The sequence below is a fragment of the Elephas maximus genome, chromosome 6 (assembly GCF_024166365.1).
Source record: "Elephas maximus indicus isolate mEleMax1 chromosome 6, mEleMax1 primary haplotype, whole genome shotgun sequence".
NCBI lineage: Eukaryota > Metazoa > Chordata > Mammalia > Proboscidea > Elephantidae > Elephas > Elephas maximus.
Genome location: NC_064824.1, coordinates 139,786,167 through 139,806,065, shown reverse-complemented (window position 1 = coordinate 139,806,065; position 19,899 = coordinate 139,786,167). Strand labels below are relative to the sequence as shown.

At 48.0% G+C, this 19,899-nt stretch overlaps 2 protein-coding genes across 4 annotated transcripts in view; one reads left to right on the top strand and one right to left on the bottom strand.

Moving 5' to 3' along the window:
• The window catches only part of LRRFIP1 (LRR binding FLII interacting protein 1), a 156,807-nt gene extending 143,612 nt beyond the window's left edge, over nt 1–13,195 (bottom strand). For all 3 annotated transcript variants that reach the window (XM_049888541.1, XM_049888542.1, XM_049888531.1), the window contains exon 1: nt 13,050–13,195. In XM_049888541.1, coding sequence (XP_049744498.1) covers nt 13,050–13,145 — 96 coding nt within the window. In that variant the 5' untranslated portion in view covers nt 13,146–13,195. The remainder of the gene's footprint in view (nt 1–13,049) is intronic.
• RAB17 (RAB17, member RAS oncogene family) overlaps nt 1–19,899 on the top strand; it is a 108,934-nt gene that overhangs the window by 49,777 nt on the left and 39,258 nt on the right. The window lies entirely within an intron of this gene.

Genomic DNA, 19,899 nt, shown 5'->3' with positions numbered 1-19,899 from the left:
TTGCAAACCCACCAAGGGGCTTGGACAGCCTGCTAATAATGCAAGTAAGATGCACGGAGTCCTTGTGGGGGTGGGACTATGCAAATAAGGAACATGGAACCCTTGTACGGGATTGGTCAGTTTTGCCAAAATTTTAGATTTAAAAAGAGCAATCCTAGGCAGTGAGAGGGGAACCTCACTACCATAAAGAAGAAAGGCCAGGAGTGGAGCATGTCCTTGGACCGGGGGTCCCTGTACTGAGAACCTCTTAGACCCAGGAGACAGAGAGAGCTGTAATAACACTGGAGAAGGCAAGAGATAGCAAGAAGCAGCAGCAAGCATGGCAGAGCCCAGCAGCAGAGAAATGGCAGAGGCAGCACCAGGAGACTGGCGTGAAAAGGCACAGTAGCCTTCCCGGCCCACGGAGCAAAGAGTTGATTGTCTTCGGGCAGGAGGCTTACTGGCAGAGTGGGGTGCCACTGGCCACTTATTGGCAGAGGTAAAGAGCTTTGTAACACTTGCTTGAGCAGGGCAGAGGCGAAGTGGCCGAGGGGCCGAGAGCCGAGAGAGAGGTCTGCCTATGGACTCAGCCAAGAAGCAGCTGGACTGACAGAAGAACTGCATTCTAAGTTGATATTGATCCTGCACTGTAACTGTTACTTTCCTTACAAACCCCGTAATCATGGGTATGGTCTGTGAGCTCTGTGTGGCCACTGCAATGAATTATTGAACCTAGCAGAGAAGTAGAGAGTGCCGTGGGAGGGATGGCTGGTGTCAGAATTGGTAAAAGGTTGGAGAGAGTAGCTGTGTCTGACTTCCACCTCACAGGACTCAGCTTCGGTCTGATGCTGACCTTGATTCTCCTCCCACCTCGTAAAGTTAGGCAAGGAGGTCGGACGCCACCATGCCATTTTTACAGCTGCTGTTGAGTCGGCCCCCTACTCACGACAAACCCCTGTACAAAAGGATAGGATTGTTGTGACCCACAGGGTTTTCACTGGCTGATTTTCAAAAGTATATTGCCAGGCCTTTCTTCCTATTCCGTCTTAGTCTGGAAGCTCTGCCAAAACTTGTTCAGCATCACACAAGCCTCCACTGACAGATGGGGGATGGCTCAAACCGTTCTCACAGCTTTTCGGTGCCTTACTCTCAAATATGAACGGACAGCCAAGGATCAACAAACATCTGCTGAAAGACTCCAGGATGAAATCAGCGAACAAAACACACAAAGGGCAAAAAGATTTGGAAATAAAGAGACCAAAATTCAGGGTACAAAGAAAACTTCAGGAAAAAACAAAAAACCTTAATGACAACCTTGCTTGCTGAAATCGAAGAGGACCTGAAGTACATACTGATGAAGATCAAAGAGTACACCCTTCAGTATGGATTACATCTCAACATAAACAAAACAAAAATCCTCACAACTGGGCCAATAAGGAATATCCTGATAAATGGAAAAAAGATTGAAATTGTCAAGGATTTCATTTTACTTGGATTCATAGTCAACACTCATGGAAGCAGGAGTCAAAAAAATCAAAAGACACATTAAAAAACAAACAAACAAAGTCCTCTTTAAAGTGTTAAAAATCAAAGATGTCACCTTGAGGACTAAGGTGTGCCTGACCCAAGCCATAGTATCTTCAATTGCCTCATATGCATGTGAAATCTGGACATTGAATAAGGAAGACCAAAGCAGAATTGATGCCTCTGACTATGGTATTGGCAAAGAATACTAGATATACCACGGACTGCCAGAAGAGCGAACAAATCCGTCTTGGAAGAAGTACAGCCAGAATGCTCATTAGAAGCGAGGATGGCGAGACTTTGTCTCCCATACTTTGGACATGTTATCAGCATGGACCAGTTCCTGCAGAAGGACGGCACGTTTGCTAAAGCAGAGGGTCAGCAAAAGAGAGGAAGACCCTCGACGAGATGGACTGACGCAGTGGCTACAACAGTGGGTTCAAACATAGCGATGACTGTGAGGATGGCACAGGACCCGGCAGTGTTTGGTTCTGCTGTACATAGGGTCACTATGAGTCAGAACAGACTTGATGGCACCTAACAAAAACAATGTATGGGATCAAAAATGACAAGAGCAACTTGAAAGATTAGATAGAAACCTTAGGGGGCGGTGATTTTGCGTTAATGGGAACAACTCAGAAAAGGAAGGTGAGAACAGTTATACAACTCGAAGAACGTAGTCAGTGCCACTGAATTGTACATGTGGAAACTGCTGAGCTGATGTATGTTTTGCTATGTATATTCTCTACGACAATAACAAAATAAATAAAATAAAAAAAAAAGGGATGCTATGAAAAAGGAGCAGAGAACAGCCACCAAAACACTCTTAGAAATTAAAGGCAGAAAAGGTGGAAGAGACAGTAGAGTACTCTCCCATGAAGTATCACCAAAAGACAAAAAGTTACAAAATAAGAGCAAAAAGGAGATACTTTCCAAACAACAGGAGTTCCTCAGAGAACAGAGAAAATGGTGGGGAGGGGAAAAAAATTAAGAAAGTTTCTCAGAACTTTAGGATACAAGTTTCTAGATTAAATGAATGCTGAAAAACAAAAACAAAAACAAACCAGAACACTGAGGATAAAGTAAACATCTTAAAAGCTTCTAGACAGTAAAAGCAAATATTCTACAAGATGTTTAAAATACCATTATTAAACTTCTCAAAGCAATCCAAAATCTAGAATAAAATGGAAAAAAATGCATTCAAATTTTTGATTAAAAAATGTTTTTATTTTACTTTTAAAATATTTATTAGTTTATTTTAACCAGAGACTCCAGCAGCCTGAGACCAGAAGAACTAGACGGTGTCCGGCTACCACAATGACGGCCCTGACACGAAATACAACCGAGAGTTCCCCGACAGAGCAGGAGAAAAGTGTGGAGCAGAACTCAAGTTCACATAAAAAGAGCAGACTTACTGGTCTGGGACTGGAGGAACCCTTGAAGCCATGGCCCCGGACGCTCTGTTAACCTAGAACTAAAACCATTCCCAAAGCCCACTCTTCAGACAAAGATTAGACTGGACTATAAAACATAAAATAACGTGCATGCAGAGCGTGTTTCTAAATTCAAGCAGGTACATGAGACCAAATGGGCGGCTCCTGTCCGGAGGCAGGATGAGAAGGCAGAAAGGGACAGAAGCTGGTTAGATGGACACGGGAAACATGGCATGGAAAGGGGGAGTGTGCTGTCACATTACAGGGACTGCAACTAGTGTCACATAACAGTATGTTTATAAATTTTTGTGTGAGAAATTAACTTAAGGTGTAAACTTTCACCTAAAGCACAGTAAAAAAGGATATGATAGATTAAAAAAGTAAATAAATAAAATAATTCTTAGTTTATTTTATTGAATAGATAATAGTCACATGGTTCAAATATCAAAAGAACATGAAAAGTTATACTTGATACGCCTGCTTCCACTCACATCTTCAAACACTTTTTACTGTGGATTCTGCCTGTGTTTCTTTATGCAAATCACATCCTTTTTCTCACAGTGGACAGCATATTATATTCACTTTCTGCACACTGCTTTTTTCAGTTAACAATATATTCTGAAAATAATCTCATAAGACATAGAAATCTTCATCCGTGGGAAAAATTATTTTTAACATAGAACTCTATACCCAGCCAAACTATCAATTGAGTGTGAGTGCAAGACAAAAACGTTTTCAGACATGCAAACTCTCAGAAAATGTATTCTTTCTCAGAAAGCTACTGAAGGATGTGTTTCAGCAAAATGAGATAGTAATCCAAGAAAAAAGACAATACGAAATCCAGAAAATGGGCACCCAACACAAAAAAGGGGCAAGAAGAATTCTCAGAATGGTGGCAAAGGAATGGAAGCTGCAGCAAACCTTGAGATCACTCAGGGCAGATGAGATCTAGAGGACAAAGGTCTCCAGAAGGGAGATTTCAGGGGAGAATAAAATGGAACTGATAGATGATCAGATTTGTTCGATCATACAGAAAATCATATTTTGAGGAGTTCTGTTGAAAAGTTTGTGAAAATTGGTGAGAGCTCTGTCCAGCAACTGCAAACAGACATACAACAAGAAATGATTAACTTCACAAAAAGGAAAAAGTTGTACAAGGAAAGAAATGTTATAGTACACTACTTGGCTCTGCAATCAACACTATTTACATAGTCAGCAACATCGTCATCATCACCAGCATTTACCGAGCATTTACTCTTGCCAGTCATTGTTCTGAGGTCTTTTCATAAAATATCTCATTCTACCCTCACCTTGTGAGATGTGTACTCTTAAATTTTTCCCATCTTACATATGGGGGAACTGAGGCACAAAGTGGTTAAGTAACTTGCCAATTGATAGTATTAAAATTGATAATAAATAATGCCTATTTATGTTATTTGTAAACACAGAGATAATTACCAGGCCATTTAGGGTCTTGTAGGTCTTTTTTTTAGGTCATTTAATGACTTGGATTCTTCTGAGTGACATGAGAAGCCACTGGGGAGTTTTAATCAGAGAAGTGACGTGGCCTGACATATTTTAAAAGGGTCAGCCAGTTGCTTAGTTGAGAACAGTCTGAGAATATGAGGTGAGGGTAAAAAAAAAAAATATACACACATACATATATACACACGCAGTCTGAATCCAGCAGATGCTCCTTGGAAACCCTATGGGGCAGTTCCACTCTGTCTTATAAGGTCACTGAGAGTCAGAATCGACTCGATGGCAATGGGGTTTTACACACACATACATGCTGTTGTTGTTGTTGTTAGATGCTGTCGAGTCAGTTCTGACTCAGAGTAACCCCAAGTACAACGGAATGAAACACCACCTGGTCCTGCCCCATCCTCACAATTGTTGCTATGTTTGAGCCCATTGTTGCATCCACTGTGTCAATCCATCTCATTGAGGGTCTTCTTCTTTTTTGCTGACCCTCTACTTTACTAAGCATGATATCCTTCTCGAGTAACTGGTCCTTCCTGATAACATGTCCAAAGTAAACAAGAGGCAGTGTCACCATCCTCCCTCCTAAGGAGCACTCTGGCTGTACTTCTTCTAAGACAGACTTGTTCCTCCTTCTGGAATTCATAGTATATGCGATACTCTTCACCAACACCAAACTCAAAGGCATCAAGTCTACTTTGGTCTTCCTTATTCATTGTCCAGCTTTTGCTTGTATATGAGGCCATTGAAAATATCATGGCTTGGGTCAGGTGCACCTTAGTCCTCAAGGTGACATCTTTGCTTTTCAACACTTTAAAGAGGTCTTCTGCAGCAGATGTGCCCCCGTGCAATACATCGTTTGATTTCTTGAGTGCTGCTTCCATGGATGCCGATTGTGGATCCAAATACAATGAAACCCTTGACAGAACAACATACTAGCCACCACAATATGACAAACTGACAGACGAGTGGTGGCACACATATATATAACTTTAAATACAAATTGATTTTTAAAAGAAGAGTTGGAACCATAAGGCTGAGCAGAATACGGGACTCTCTCCCAGAAGGCATTCGCCTGATGACTCAGAGATCAGCTGGGGACAACAGTCCCGGGGCTGGGAAGGAAGTCGGCCTGACGGGAGGACACCGCCTGGAATCAGGCTTTGGGTGGAGCCGAGAAACTGATCCAAGAAACACGCCGGATGATGAACTGGCCCCAATTAATTCCTAGATGACCTTGGGGAGGTCGCCTCGCATCTCCGAGCCCATTTCTCCACGGCAGATAGCGAGCTGCCATCGTGTCCTCCCAGCTCACGGTGACCCCATGTGTGTCAGAATAGGACTGGGCCCTACAGGGCTTCCAATGGCTGATTTTGTGGACGTACATCACCAGGCCTTTCGTCTGAGGCACCTCTGGGTGGACTCGAACTTCCAACCCCTCAGTTAGCAGCCAAGTGTGTTGACCCTTTGCACCACCCAGGGACTCCCATGGCAAGCAGAGGCACTGTAAAATCTTTGCTTGAATTTACAATTATCATTATGGAAGCAAAGCTCCGAAGAGTCCCTGGCACGCTGTAGGTCATACAAGAAACCCATGCTCCCACTCTCCCCTTTCCTCTCCCGTACTCCAGCAAGGCACACTGGTGACAGGTACACCTGGAACCAGGCCCCTGATTTCCACTACAGTGCAGCACTTCACACAGCTCTGCCATCCACACACGTCACAACCCTAACCGCTAAGGCCATGAATCAGCCGGTTCTCTGATAGAAATAGCTGTGGGGTGGGGCCCACTGGCCACCAGAGACCAGTGGGTTGTCCAGAGCTAAGTTTTCTGAGTCTGTCTCCAACCAGAAGGTTCTTGTCGGGAATCATGTAAACAGCCCAGAGTCACAGGCGGCAGTGTTTGCATCCCCCGTCTGGAACGCTGGTCCTGCTGCATTTCTAATGCTTTGGAGATGATATGCCAAGACGTGTGTGTGCGCGCGCGTGTGCGTGCGTGTGTGCGTGTGTATGGTAGGAGATTGGCTAAGGGAGGGCCTGGTTAGACGGTGAGGCAGTTCTTCACGCTGAGTGGTCCTGGGCCCTTCGGGATGTTTGATACCCTCGCCTGTCCCCCGGGTCACAGCAGACTGTCTTGGGAGGAAGGTCATGGCACTGACCTTGACTGCAAACCACTGGGAACCCTGGATGACACCATGCCACCACTGTCCACTTGGCTATATCCTCTGGCCAGCCTCGGAAAGTCACAGGGAAGAAAGCGTGAAGGTGAGGGCTCCCGTGAAGTGTAACAAGAAGTAGCACATCGAGGTGAACTCGTGACCCACCACCATGTCATCTGAGGCCGCAGGGCTGAGACCCAGGCCAGCACAGGGCACCGGCTTGGACCACTGCCTGGTTTGCAGTCCCAGAGGAGCCAGCTTAGTGCCAGGGGAGGGCGAGGTGAAGGTTCCAAGCTGAACCAAATTTCTGGGGACCAGGAGTCCCTCCCTGGTGCTAACGGTTCATGCACTCGGCTGCTAACCAAAAGGCTAGCAGCAACTGGCTTGTTTTTTCTATTTTTTACTTCAAAGGGTCCACAAGCTAGTCCCCAACGCGGCTTTCAGGTATTACATCCTTGTTTCTGGAAAGATGCTCGTATTTAAGAGGCGTCCTCCAGACTGCTTCGGGCATGGTGAGAGCAATGTCATCTTCTTCCCATGGAAGCAAGCTGAAGGAGAAATTTGGGATGCTACCAAAAATGACTCACAGGGTGTTAAACAAGGTAGCAGGGAAACATTTTTCCATTTTTAACACCCCTCTCCCCAGATGTGAGAAGCCCTGCTTGGCCTTCAGCGACGGCGAGTTTCCAGAATTGCTTGCTGGGCGTCTTTCCTGACAGGATCTTGTCTGAACGCCACCTCAGACAACACAGTGAAGCACCATCAGCTTGCACCAATGCGTCCGCGGCATCTTACAACTCCACTTACTATCAGCTGCCTAGAGTTTAAACCCTAACGTAACTCCACAAACACAAATGTATCACTGCAAATGTTTTCTCTTTGCTGCTTCCTACTCCAGCCCACGGAAGTCCAAACCCACACCAAATCCACCGCCGGGAGTCAGTTCTGACTCATGGAGACCCCACTTGTTACAGAGTAGAACTGCTCCGCAGGGTTTTCTTGGCTGTGATCTTTAGGGAAGCAGACCGCCAGGCCCTTCTTCTGTGGACCGGGAGGGTTTGAGCTGCCAATCTTTAGGTTAGTGGCCAACTGCAGACTGCTGGTGCCACCCAGGGACCTTGAAGAAAGCCCAAGCCCCTCAGAAGGTAGAGCCTGGCTGGCCCAAGGGCCCCTGCACACCTCTCCGTCACTGTCCCGGCTCTCCCCACATTCTTCCTAGGCTCCAGTGGAACTGGGCCCTGAACTTACCCTGCCCGAGGTTCAGACCTCCTGATTACCTCAGCCTAGAATTCTCCACCACCCTTTGAAGTTCATATGATAGATGCCTGACAGGGTCCACTCCACCTCTTCCTGTTTCTTAACAGTGCCCAGTTCTCACTGTGGTCCCCATACCTCCCCATGGGCTCCAGGGGAGGCTGCCTCCCCCATTCCAGGACAGACCCGGTTAGTCAAAAGGCAGACTCACTGCTCCTGCCCCACCCAATGTCCTGGTCCCAGAGCTCGGCTCAGGAGGGCCAGGGGGACACATGGCAGTTGTCAGGAAGGCAGCTCTGCGCTCTCGGGAGACAGCCACCAGGAGAGACAGGCCAGGAATGCTGTGGCCAGCTTGTCTCTGCAACGCAGGTAAGCCTGGGATGCAGCCACCCCACAGAGCACGGCACAGCAGAGGTGCCTGTGGTGTGGCTGTGAGGAAAAGGAGCCGGAACCGAGGGTGAGCTGACCGGGAGCCTCCCCACCTCAGGCTTCGTACTCCAGGCAGTTTATTCCCTCTTGTTGAAGCCAGTTGGGTCAGGGTTTCTGTCACTGCCGACCAAGTCATCCTGAGTGATCCATCCTTCAAGAGCAGTTTCAGCTAGTGGCAATTCTCATTTCCAAGGGCCACTTCCTACAAGAACCTGTCTGTTGTGGGTTGATTTGTGTCCCCAAAAAAGATATGTTCAAGTCCTAACCCCCAGTGCCTGTGAGGGGACCTTGTCTGGAGCAGTCTTGGCAGATGTGATTAGTTAACATGAGGTCATACCTGAGCAAGGGGGTCCTGATCCAACATGACAGGTGTCCTGATGAAAGAGGAGACAAGACAGAGACAAGAGATGCAGAGGGAAGACCTGGGGCTGCCAGAAGGTGGAGGGGATAAGGAAGGACCCTCCTCTAAAGCCTTCGGAGGGAGACGGCCCTGTAGACACCCTGGCTTCTGGGCTCCAAAGCTGTGAGTGAACACATTTCTCTTGCTTCAAGCCACGCCGTTGGTGGTGCTTTGTTACGGTGGCCCCAGGAGATGAACACACCATCTCTGACCACCATTCCTAGTCCCACCAGCTAGTGGCAACTCTCATTTCCAAACCTTTAGGGCCAACTACCCCATTGCTGTCAAGTCGATTACGACTCACAGTGACCCTATAGGACACACTAGGGTTTCCAATACCCATAAGGTTTCCAACGCTGTAATCTTTACCTCTGCACATCTGTCACTTTGTCCTACTGTGGGGGCTTGCATGTTGCTGTGATGCTGGAAGCTGTGCCACTGGTACTGAAATCCCAGCAGGGTCACCCATGGTGGACAGGTTTCAGCTGAGCTTGCAGACTAAGACAGACTAGGAAGAAGGACCTAGCGGTCTACTTCTGAAAAGAATTAGCCAGTGAAAACCTTATGAATAGCAGTGGAACTCTGTCTGATATAGTGCCAGAAGATGAGCCCTCAGGTTGGGGACTCAAGCATAACAACGATTGTGAGGACGGTGCAGGACCAGACAGTGTTTTGCTCTGTGGTATGTAGGGTCACTATCAGTCAGAGCTGACTCCTGGCACCTAACGGACATCAATCTTTATGGAAGTAGACTGCCACATTTTTCTCCTGTGGAACAGCTGGTGGGTTCGCACTGCCAGCCTTTGGGTTAGCAGGTGAACACTTAACCACTGTACCACCAGGGGCCTTTCAGGGCCCTCTACCCAGGCCATTTTTGTATCTCATCACTTCCTGTCTTCAATTACGATAATTTACCTACAGGCCATTTCCTCTCTGTGACTGAACGCCTCAAGGCAGATCCAAGGTCAGGTTCTTCCCTGACTTCCCAGTCTTCCCACACCGGTGACCTGAACATCACAACATGTACCTGTTGAATCAATGAGTGAACAGGAAAGTACTGAACTGATTTATAAAAGCATTTGTTAATCTTTATAAAGACTCCAAGAACTCAATGATGAATAGTTATCTGCCATTTGATTGGTGATTGTAATGTTCATGGTTGGGAAATATAATTCAGTTTAGAGAAAAACATAAAACGGTGCACATGCTCCCTCCAATAAAATAAGATTATGATTATATCTTGTAAACACAATCCACTCAGTACTTGTAGCCGCTGGATCTATGGTTGGCTTTGACTGGAAGGATGTGTGTGTGGGTAGATCTTATATTTACCGAGTGCCTAATTATGTACTTCATGTATGCTCCAAAACCCAAAACCAAACCCACTGCCATAGAGTCGATTCTAACTCATAGCAACCCTGTAGGACAGAGTAGAACTGCCCCATCGTGTTTCCAAGGAGTGGATGGTAGATTTCAACTGCTGACCTTTTGGTTTGAAGGTGAGCTCTTAACCACTGGGCCACCAGGGCTCCTCATGTATGCTACTCATGTTTAATCCTGACAGCCAACAGGGATTTATTCATGCCCGTCTTAGAGGCGAGAAAAGGAAGGCTCGGATGGGGCTGAGTAACTCCCTTTCCTAGGATCACACAGCTGGTGAGGACCCGTGCAGTTCCGACCCGCAGGTCTGACTCCACGGTCTATCTTTGTACCGACAACCCACATCTCCTGGGTGGGAGGCAAGACAGGTCCAGCTGAGCAGGACCTGGAGGCTGTCAGCCCGGGAGAATTCCTGAGCACTTAGTTCCCGTCTATTTTTATCCAAGGCAGCAGATGAGAAGAGGCAGACTCAGGGAACTCATTCTTCTCATTCCTTGTCTGGTAGAGTGACCTGAAGCCAAGGCCCAGGATTCGTCAGCTACCTCTGGCCTCCCGGGAAGCACTTGTGTGGTCTGAGGGCCATACATAAATGACAGTCTTCACAGGCAGAGAGGATGGTATTCAAACTACTATGTTGAGCAAAGGTCTATATTTAGCCAATCGGAAAAAAGGGCTGGTGATCTACTTCTGAGTAACCGGCCAGTGAGAACCCTATGGAGCACAGTTCTACACTGACACACAGCAGGGTCACCATGAGTCGGAGTCGACTTGATGGCACCTGGTTTTAGGAGTCCCTGAGTGACAAAAATAGCTGAGAGCTCAGCTACTAACTTAAAGGCTGGAGGTTCAAGTCCACCTAGAGGCACCTCAGAAGAAAGGCCTGGAGATCTACTTTCGAAAGGTCACAGTCACTGAAACCCCTGTGTGCAGCCTGCTCTGAAACACGGGGCTTACCAAGTCAGACCAGTGAGTCGATGACAACTGGTATACTTAGCCAAAGGTGCTTAAGGGCCTCGTACTTCCTTTGTCTATCAGTTAATGTAACAGACACTTCCGAGCACCCACTACCTGCCAGGCTAGGTGTTGAGCCCTGGGGGCACAAAACTGAGTGAGACCCACCTGTCAGGGCATCACCTTCTACAGGTAGACAAAGAAGGATGAGGCAGGGTGACCACCACGCAGGGTGCAGAGAGCGAGAGCTGGCGGAGCTGAGTGGAGGCCAGGAGAGTTCTGCGGGGGCGAGTCAGCAGGCTTTAAGGGATGAACAGGAGTTTACCTGCAAAGCCATTTTCCTTCCCATACAAAGAGAAATGAAAGTCTTTACTCATTCAGTAGTCAACAAATATCGATTGACTGCCTTGTGTCCGTGAAAGCAAAGTTCGGTACTTACCAGCAAAAATACCCAAGACCTGTTAAAAGAGTGAAAAACCGGAAACTAAACCAGCTGCAGCTGATTCAGACTCATGGCAACCCCACATGTCGGGGAAGAGCTGTGCTCCACAGGGGTGCAATGGCTGATTTTTCAGAGGTAGATTGCCAGCCCTTTCTTCTGAGGTGCTCCTGGATGAACTCCAACCTCCAACCTTCGGGTAAGCAGCGACTGTGTTGGCCACTTGCATCACCCAGGGACTCCATTACAGAGTGCCCATTACCTGTTGCCATTGATTTGGATTCATAATGACCCTATAGGACAGAGTAGAACTGCCCCATAAGGCTTCCAAGGAGTGGCTGGTGGATTCCAACGGCCCACCTTTCTGGTTAGCGGCTGAGCTTTTAACCACTATGTCCCCGGGCTCGCCATTATAAAGGAGGCCCCAACAAAGACCGACTGATGGAACCAGAGATACTGCTGTTGTTAGTACCGTGGAGTTGATTTTGACTCATTATGACCCTCCTGTGGAAGAGTAGAGCTGCCTCATAGGGTTTTCTAGGCTGTAATCTTTATGGGAGCAATTGCCAGGTCTTTTTCCCGCAGAGCTGCTGGGTGGGTTCTCACCCAGCCTTTCCATTAGGAGCCAAGCACTTGACCGCTGCACCGCCAGGGCTCCGTAAGCAGACACTCCTAATACTTGGAAGCTTCTCCGTGTGAGAATGGTGCTCCTACACAGAATTTCCAGACACTAGGAGGAGGGTCCCACTGCCTTGGTGTACACATTCCTCTTAGTCAATTTTTTTAAATTGGTCATTTATACACATGGTACACAATTCAAAGGTACAAGAGGGTCCACCTGAAAAATTAAGCCTCCTTTCCACCCAGTGGCACCAATCACTCCCCTCCTTGAAGCTGCTGTCACCAATCTGCTGAACATCTTTCCGATGTCACTTAACTCATTCAACCTCAATGTGGGATCCACGTGGGAGGAAAAAGCCACTTCTCCAGCCCTGTGGACGCACAGAGCACACCGACGTTCATCACCAATGGGATCCTTATAACAAACTCTGCCCGGGAAACTCTGGGGGACCCGTCAGTGTGCCCCGATCGATTTCATCTTCAGTCCAGAAACAAGACACACTGTGACGCCCAAGACAGTGACCCCCACGTTCATCCTCAAGCTGCGCCTCCAGTCACGATCTAGGAGAACAGTCCCCACAGTCCCTGGGCAATTTCGGCAGGGCCATGTGGTCCCAGGGAGCGCCCACGGCCTCAGGGCCGGGCCTACCATCCTGCCCCCCACCGCCACGATGCGGCACCACAAAGTGGGGACACTGGCCCCCACCTCCAGGGCCAGCCCACCCTGGGCCGTCTGTAGTGTCCCCGTCCGGCTCGCTGCGGGGGGGCGGCGGCCGACGAGGGCGGGGCGGGGGTAGTGTCGCCGGCCGGTCCCTGGGCCGAGGACGGGCGAGACCGCGAGCCGCGCCCAACGCTCCAGGCCTTCGCCCCTGCCCGCACCGCCGGGCGGATGGACAGACAGTGGACACGCGGGCGAACCCGCGCCTGCCGGTTGCCGAACCCCGGGTGCCGCCGGGCACATAACGGGCCGGACCGGCTTCGCGCGCCCCGGGCTCACCTCGCGCGCGATCTGGTTCAGGGCGTCGTCTTCGGCCGACAGCCGCTCCCGGTTGGGGAGCCGCTTGCGGCCCGAGCCCTGGGTGCCCATGTCCATCGGCCGCGTCGCCGCACTGCCGCGGCCCCGCCGCCCAGCTCCGGCCCGGCCTCGCCTCGCCCCACCCTCCGCCGCGGCGTCATGGCGTCAGCGGGCGCGGGGACGCCGGCGGGCCGGGGGGCTGAGGGGCTGAGGGGCTGGGGGACCCGGGGCCGGGGGGCCGTAGGGGGCCGGGGAGTGCCAGGACGGCGGAGACGGCCAGGGCGCGGGGACGCTATGGGGCCAGGGTTCCTGGGCGCAACGATGGTGGGGAAGCCGGGGTCGGAGGAACGCCAGGGACTTGGAGACACCGGGGAGCGCGGGGACAACGGAGACTCAGGAGCGACGGGGCCTGGGGGCACGCTTGGAGACTAGGGGCTCAGGGACGCCGGTGGGGAAGGTGCCTGGGGTCCAGGGCGCAAGGATGGCGGGGAAGCCGGGATCCAGAGGACTCGGGGACACCAGGGGGGCGTGGGGACAACGGAGACGCGGGGACGGCGCGGCCCGGGGAGAAGACGGGACTTGGGGGTACGCCTGGAGGCTGAGGGTGCGAGGACAGCGGGGGCTCCCAGGGCGCAGGGGTAGCAGGGGTTCAGAGGGACCGGGATTACGGAGCGCAGGGATGGCGGGGAGGCGGGGATCTGGGGGGACGCGGGGGCACCGGGCCCAGGGGGCGAGGAGATGATGTAAACTCGGACACGGGATGGCGGGGGCCGTGGGCCCTGGGACACCAGGGGCCGGGACCATGGAGAGAGCCTGGAAGGCTGGCCTCTGGAGACGCCTGGAGGCTGGGGGCGCCAGGACGACGAGGGCATGGGGAGAGTGGAAGCTCTGGGGCTCAGAGATGCTGGGGACCGAGAAGAGGGGGGCGCGGGCCCTGCGGAGGCCCTGGAGGTCAGTGGAGGCCTGCGGGGACTCTCAGGTCGGCAGGTAAAGGCAGAAAGACCCTCGCTGTGGACACCTGCCGAGCCCAACCCCCGCGGGGCGCAGCTGGAAGGCTCCCAGGGGCTTGGGTTGCTGAAGGGGCTTGCGCAAAGGGGTGGGCGACCGGAAGTGCGTTCAGACCCGCGCCCGGGTTATCAGGGTCAGAGGCTGTCACCAATGAGAGTGTGAGACAGGCCCACGGGGCGTTCAGATCCAGCAGGCCCTGCCATGGCCCAGCTGTGTGCCCTTGGCCAGCCTGCAGAGTGATTGCGTCCGAATTATCGTGCTGACTTAAGCACTTATTGTCTTTACATACCTGTCCTCCCCCCCGCCCCGCCACGTGTTTCTCCCTGAAAGCCGAGACTTGTCACTTCCCTTCTGTGTCCCCAGCTTCCCGGGAACTGACACATCAATTACTCTCAATAAACACTTGCTGAAAAGGATGAATTCACCTAAGCTCTCTGAAGCTTAGTTCCTCACCCTGAAGGTGGATTTAAAAATAAATTGGAGAATTAGATAAGGTTTGCAGAGCCCTTGTGTCCTAGGTAGATGCTGAGTAACTGTTAGCTGGCTGCACTCAATCAGAGGAAGAAAGGTGCAGGCAAAAGCAGGGTCGGGAAAGTGGCTGGTATGTTTGGGATTTGGGGGGAATCTCAGTGTGGCTGGTTCCCGGCAAGGAAGGGTGGAAGGGCGGAGGTGGGAGAGGGGAGGGGGAAGCTTGGACTGAATTCTGGGGGAAAAAGAAGTCATTCCTGCCTGGCTGTGCATGCCCCTGTTTCTAACTAGAAGATGGTACCCCAAAGCTCTTGGGTCACCAGCACTACCTAAACTCCTGCCATGTAGTCCTTTCCCTGTTCCCCTTCCCACCTGAACCCCAGACAATTATACTACCTACTAAAGACCAGGAGATAGAGAAGATACGTCACAGATGTACATCACGGGGCCATCTCCAAGTCTGGTACCAAGCCCTTCAGAAAAATATAGGTGTCAACTTAAGGAAGGGTCCGTCAGAAAGTGGAGGTAGCCAAGAGCCTTGGTGAGGAGGCACACACGCTGTTGAACCCACATGGAGCTTCCATCCCTGGCCCAATGCTCCCTTTGTGCAGGAGCTTGATGAGCTGGGGAGAGAAGTTAACGAACATCCAAAGAGGGGTCATCAGTCTGCATGATGACTCTTAGCTTCTCAGACATAACACCCTCTGCAGGTCATTCCCGTGGACCCTGGGGATGACTTGCTCTGGGTCCACTGAGAGAGTCATCCAGGCGGTTTACCCCACATCTCTTTCACTGGTATTCCAGGCTTGCCTCTTCCTAGTCCCTATAATTCAATTAACAGAGGGTGGAAAGACCTCATTTTGGATTACAGATGGAGAGAGGCTGGGGAGCACTACAGCCCCCACAGGGATGGTTTGAAAGTCAGGAGACAGAGAGCTACTCACTGCATAGAGCTTGGAGCCGGAGTCATGCCCAGGGACCTGGCTGAGTTCGTTATGATGCTTGAGGCATCTATAAGATGCTTGAGAGGTTAATGGTTTGCTGTCTATGGTCTGCTGGCCATTTTCAGTTGCCTCTTTCAGTACTTCATATGCAACAGATCCAAAACAGAAAATCGGACCCACCTCCCACCCCAACCCGATTTCGTAATCTAGTCCTTTCCTTTCCAGGATGCCACCATTTCTAGCTACTTTTTTGCATCTCTTGGAGATAAAACTTTGGATTCATCTACCTTCTTTCTCCTCTAAATCCAGTCAGATGCCAAAATTAAGCTTTTCCTTCATTTCTATCTCCCTTCCGAATTTTTGCTGACACCACCACGGTCCGTACCTGGTTCACTTCCTCACCTTACTCATGGATTACCTGCAGCCTCCTGGACTAGCTGTCTGCAAAGTGGATTGCACAAGATAGTCCACTGGGGTACAGGAAGAAAACGCTAGATCTTCTATTAATAGATATTTTAAACTAAAAATAAGAACATGTTCATTATTAACATTTACTATAGGAACTCACTTTAAGTGGTCAGATGCCATGTCGCCATAATACATGAGATATTCCCAGGGCTTGGCGGTAAGGCCCTCTTTCATGAAATAATTTCCAGCATATTCCGATGTATGAGCAGGATTAAATATCAGGAATGAAAGAGGGACATCACTACAGAACCTACAGACACTGAAAGGATAATAAGGGAATATTAGGAACAACTTTATTTTTCAACATAGATGAAAATGGACTAATTCCTTGAAAAATACAACTTGCCAATGTAGAAGAACAGACAGAAAATTTGAGTAGTCTCGTATCTCTCAAAGAAATTGAATTTACTATTGAAAAACCCTATAGGGAAAACTCCAGGCTCAGATGGCTTCATTGGTGAATTCTATCACACAATTAAAGATGAAATGATATCCATCTTGGAGCCCTGGTGGTGCAGTGGTTAAGAACTCGACTGCTAACCAAAAAGCTGGCAGTTTGAATCCACCAATCTCTCCTTGGAAACCAGAGGGGGCAGTTCTACTCTGTCCTATAGGGTTGCTATGAGTCAGAACCGACTTGATGGCAAAGGTTTTTTTTAAATGGCATCTTAGATACATCCTTTCAAATACAGGAGAGAACAATTACCAAATTGCCTTATGAGACCAGTAAAACACTGACATAAAGCTAATAAGGATATTATAAGAAAAAAAAATTCCAGACCAATATACCTCATGAATATATATACAGGCAGTCCCTGGATTATGAATGAGTCCCGTTTCTAATCTTTAAGTTGAATTTGTACATAAGTTGGAACAGTTAGGTATGGTTCATATCTAAGGTCAGCCAAATGTTCGTCTTAGTAAGTAATATATAGCATACCTTCCTATGCATAAAAAGCATTAAAGAAACACTCCCAGATACACGAAAACAGCTTCCAATAATAATACAGTAATAATGTTTTGATGTGCATCACAAAGTAGCACCCATTTGTTATGATGAACCATTGTATGTATCCCAAATTTTTAATACAATAGGCTTTACAGGGGTTGATTTGTAACTATGGGTCGGGCGTTCATAACCCAGGGACCGCCTGTATACATCCATATAGATAGAGATACAGATATATATACATACACGCAGAGATAGCTATCTGCATCGGTCTATATACAACAATCCTCAACAAAATAATAGCAAATAAAGTTGAGCAATATATAAAAAGATGATACATTATGACCAAGTGGGGTTCATTTCAGAAATGTAAGGTTGGTTTAACACGAGAAAGTCTGTCAGTATAATTCAAGCATCATCAGAATAAAAGAAAAAAAAGGATCATCTGAAGAGATGCATAAACAGCCTTTGACAAAATTCAATATACCCATTCAAGATTTTAAAAAAGAAAACTTTCAGCAAACTAGAACTAGAGAGGACTTTCTTGATCTGATTAAGGGCATCTATCAAAAACCTATAGCTAGCATTATATTTAAGGATCACATATGGGATGGCTTCCTTCAAAGACTGGGAGCAAGGCAAAGGTACCTACCCTTGCTGCATCTACTCAATATTGTACCAGAAGTTTTAGTCAGTGCAATCAAACAAGAAAAGGAAATAAAAGACATAAAATTTGGAATGGAATTAGTAAAACTACCCCTATCTACGGATGTCATAATTATGATGTCGAAAAAATTATAAGGAATCTAGGAAACCAATCTAATGGAACTAGTAAGTGAATTGATCAAAGACGCAGTATACAAAGTCGATATTCAAAAACTCAGTTGTATTCTATAACACTACTAACAAGCAATTGAAAAATAAAAATTCTAAAGCTACTACTTACAATACTATTAAAAAATATAAACTATTAGGGATAATTCTCACCCTGAAAAGCATAGAAGGTTGCAGATAGATAAGAAGACCTAAATAAAGTGATCTATGACATTCTATATTAAACCCTCAATAATGTGAAGATGTCACTTCTCCTGAAATTGGTGTATAGAGGCAAAGCAATTCCGGTCCAAATCCTGGGACTTTGTTGGAGAAACCAGGACTGATTCAGCAGTTTATATGGAAAGGACCAAGCCTAAGTAAACCAATCTGAAAAAGAAGAACAAAGTTGGAGATTTTACGGTATCTGATTGTAAGACTTACTATAAAGCTTGTTGCTGTATGCCGCTGAGTTGATTTGGACTCGTAGAGACCCTGTAGGACAGAATAGATCTTCCCTCCATAGAGTTTCCTGGTTGGAAGGAGCCCTGGTGGTACAGTGGTTAAGTGTCCAGCTGCTAACTCAGAGTTTGGCTGTTCGAACCCACCAGCAACTCCATGGGAGAAGGCCTGGTGATCTGTTCCCATAAAGATTTACAGCCTTAGAAACCCTATGGGGGCAGTTCCACTATGTCCTATAGGGTCACTACAAGTTGGAACTGACTCAGTAGCAATGGGTTTTTTGGGCTTGGGAATCCTTACAGGAACAGAGTGCCAAGTCTTTCCTCCCATAGAATGGCTAGTGGGTTCGAACTGCTGACCTTTCTGTTAGCAGATCAGTACTTAACCATTTTGTTATTGGGGCTCCTTACTATAAACCTACAATAATTAATTAGTGGGGTACTGGTTAAGGAACCAAGGAACACTCAGGGCTACTGACAAGAAAGAAGTCAATATGGCAGAGACACTGATCTGGACTTTCAACCTCTAGGACTTTGAGAAAATAAATTTCTGTTCTTAAAAACCACCCCCCTTGTGGTGTTGTGTTACAGTAGCACGAGGTAACTAAGAACAATAGGCTTCACGGGGGTTGATTTGTAACTACGGGTTGGGCATTCATAACCCAGGGACTGCCTGCATATTTATGTATAAGTGTAAACCAACCTTGCATTTCTGAAATGAACCCCACTTGGTCATAGTGTATCACCTTTTTATATATTGCTCAACTTCATTTGCTACTATTTTGTTGAGGATTATTGTATATAGATAGATATAGATGGCTGTCTCTGTCTGTATATATATATATATATATATGCTATATCTCTGTCTCTATCTATGTTTATGTATATATACAAATAAGAACACAAGCAGGCAACTGAAGAGGGCATTTGACATCAAACTAAATTCATGGTTTTCATGTAATAACTTTTGGGAGGACCATGACTTAGGGGCTGCCTAAGTTGAATATACCATGGACTCCCAAAAGAAAGAACAAATGTGTCTTAGAGGACATACAGCCAGAATGTTCCTTGGAAACAAGGATGGCGAGACTTCATCACACATATTTTGGACATATTTTCAGAAGGGTCCAGTTCCTGGAGAAGGACATCACGCTTGGTAAAGTAGAGGGCCAGCAAAAAAGAGCAAGACCCTCAAGAAAGTGGATTGACACAGTGGCTGCAACAATGGGCTCAAGCATAACAATGATCATAAGGATGGCGCGGGACTGGGGAGTGTTTTGTTCTGTTGTACATGGTGTCGCTATGAGTTGGAACTGACTCGGCAGCACCTAACAACAACAATAACAGGATGAAATGACGATATGAGGGGATATTTGGGGTTTAGCATAGTTGACACTCTTCCTCTGGGACAGCTATCTCCACACCTGCCATTGGTCACACTGCATTTCTGCAGAAGGACCACAGCTATCATCAGGACATAAAGAGAAGGAGGTGTCTCACCCACAATTCCAGGCTGGCTATTGTCCCATTTAGGAAAGGAATCATCAAGCCCATTTCCTTTTATCTTTCTTTCCCTGATCCTTGCTGCATGCACCCTTTTCTATATTTTGTGCTCTTTGATCATCTGTGACCCAAAGGGCAGAGCCAGTGTACTCTGGGCCGCATTTGGATTTTCACGCCATTTCCCATTAGGTACTGCGCAGGAGGTCTTGGTTGTGGGC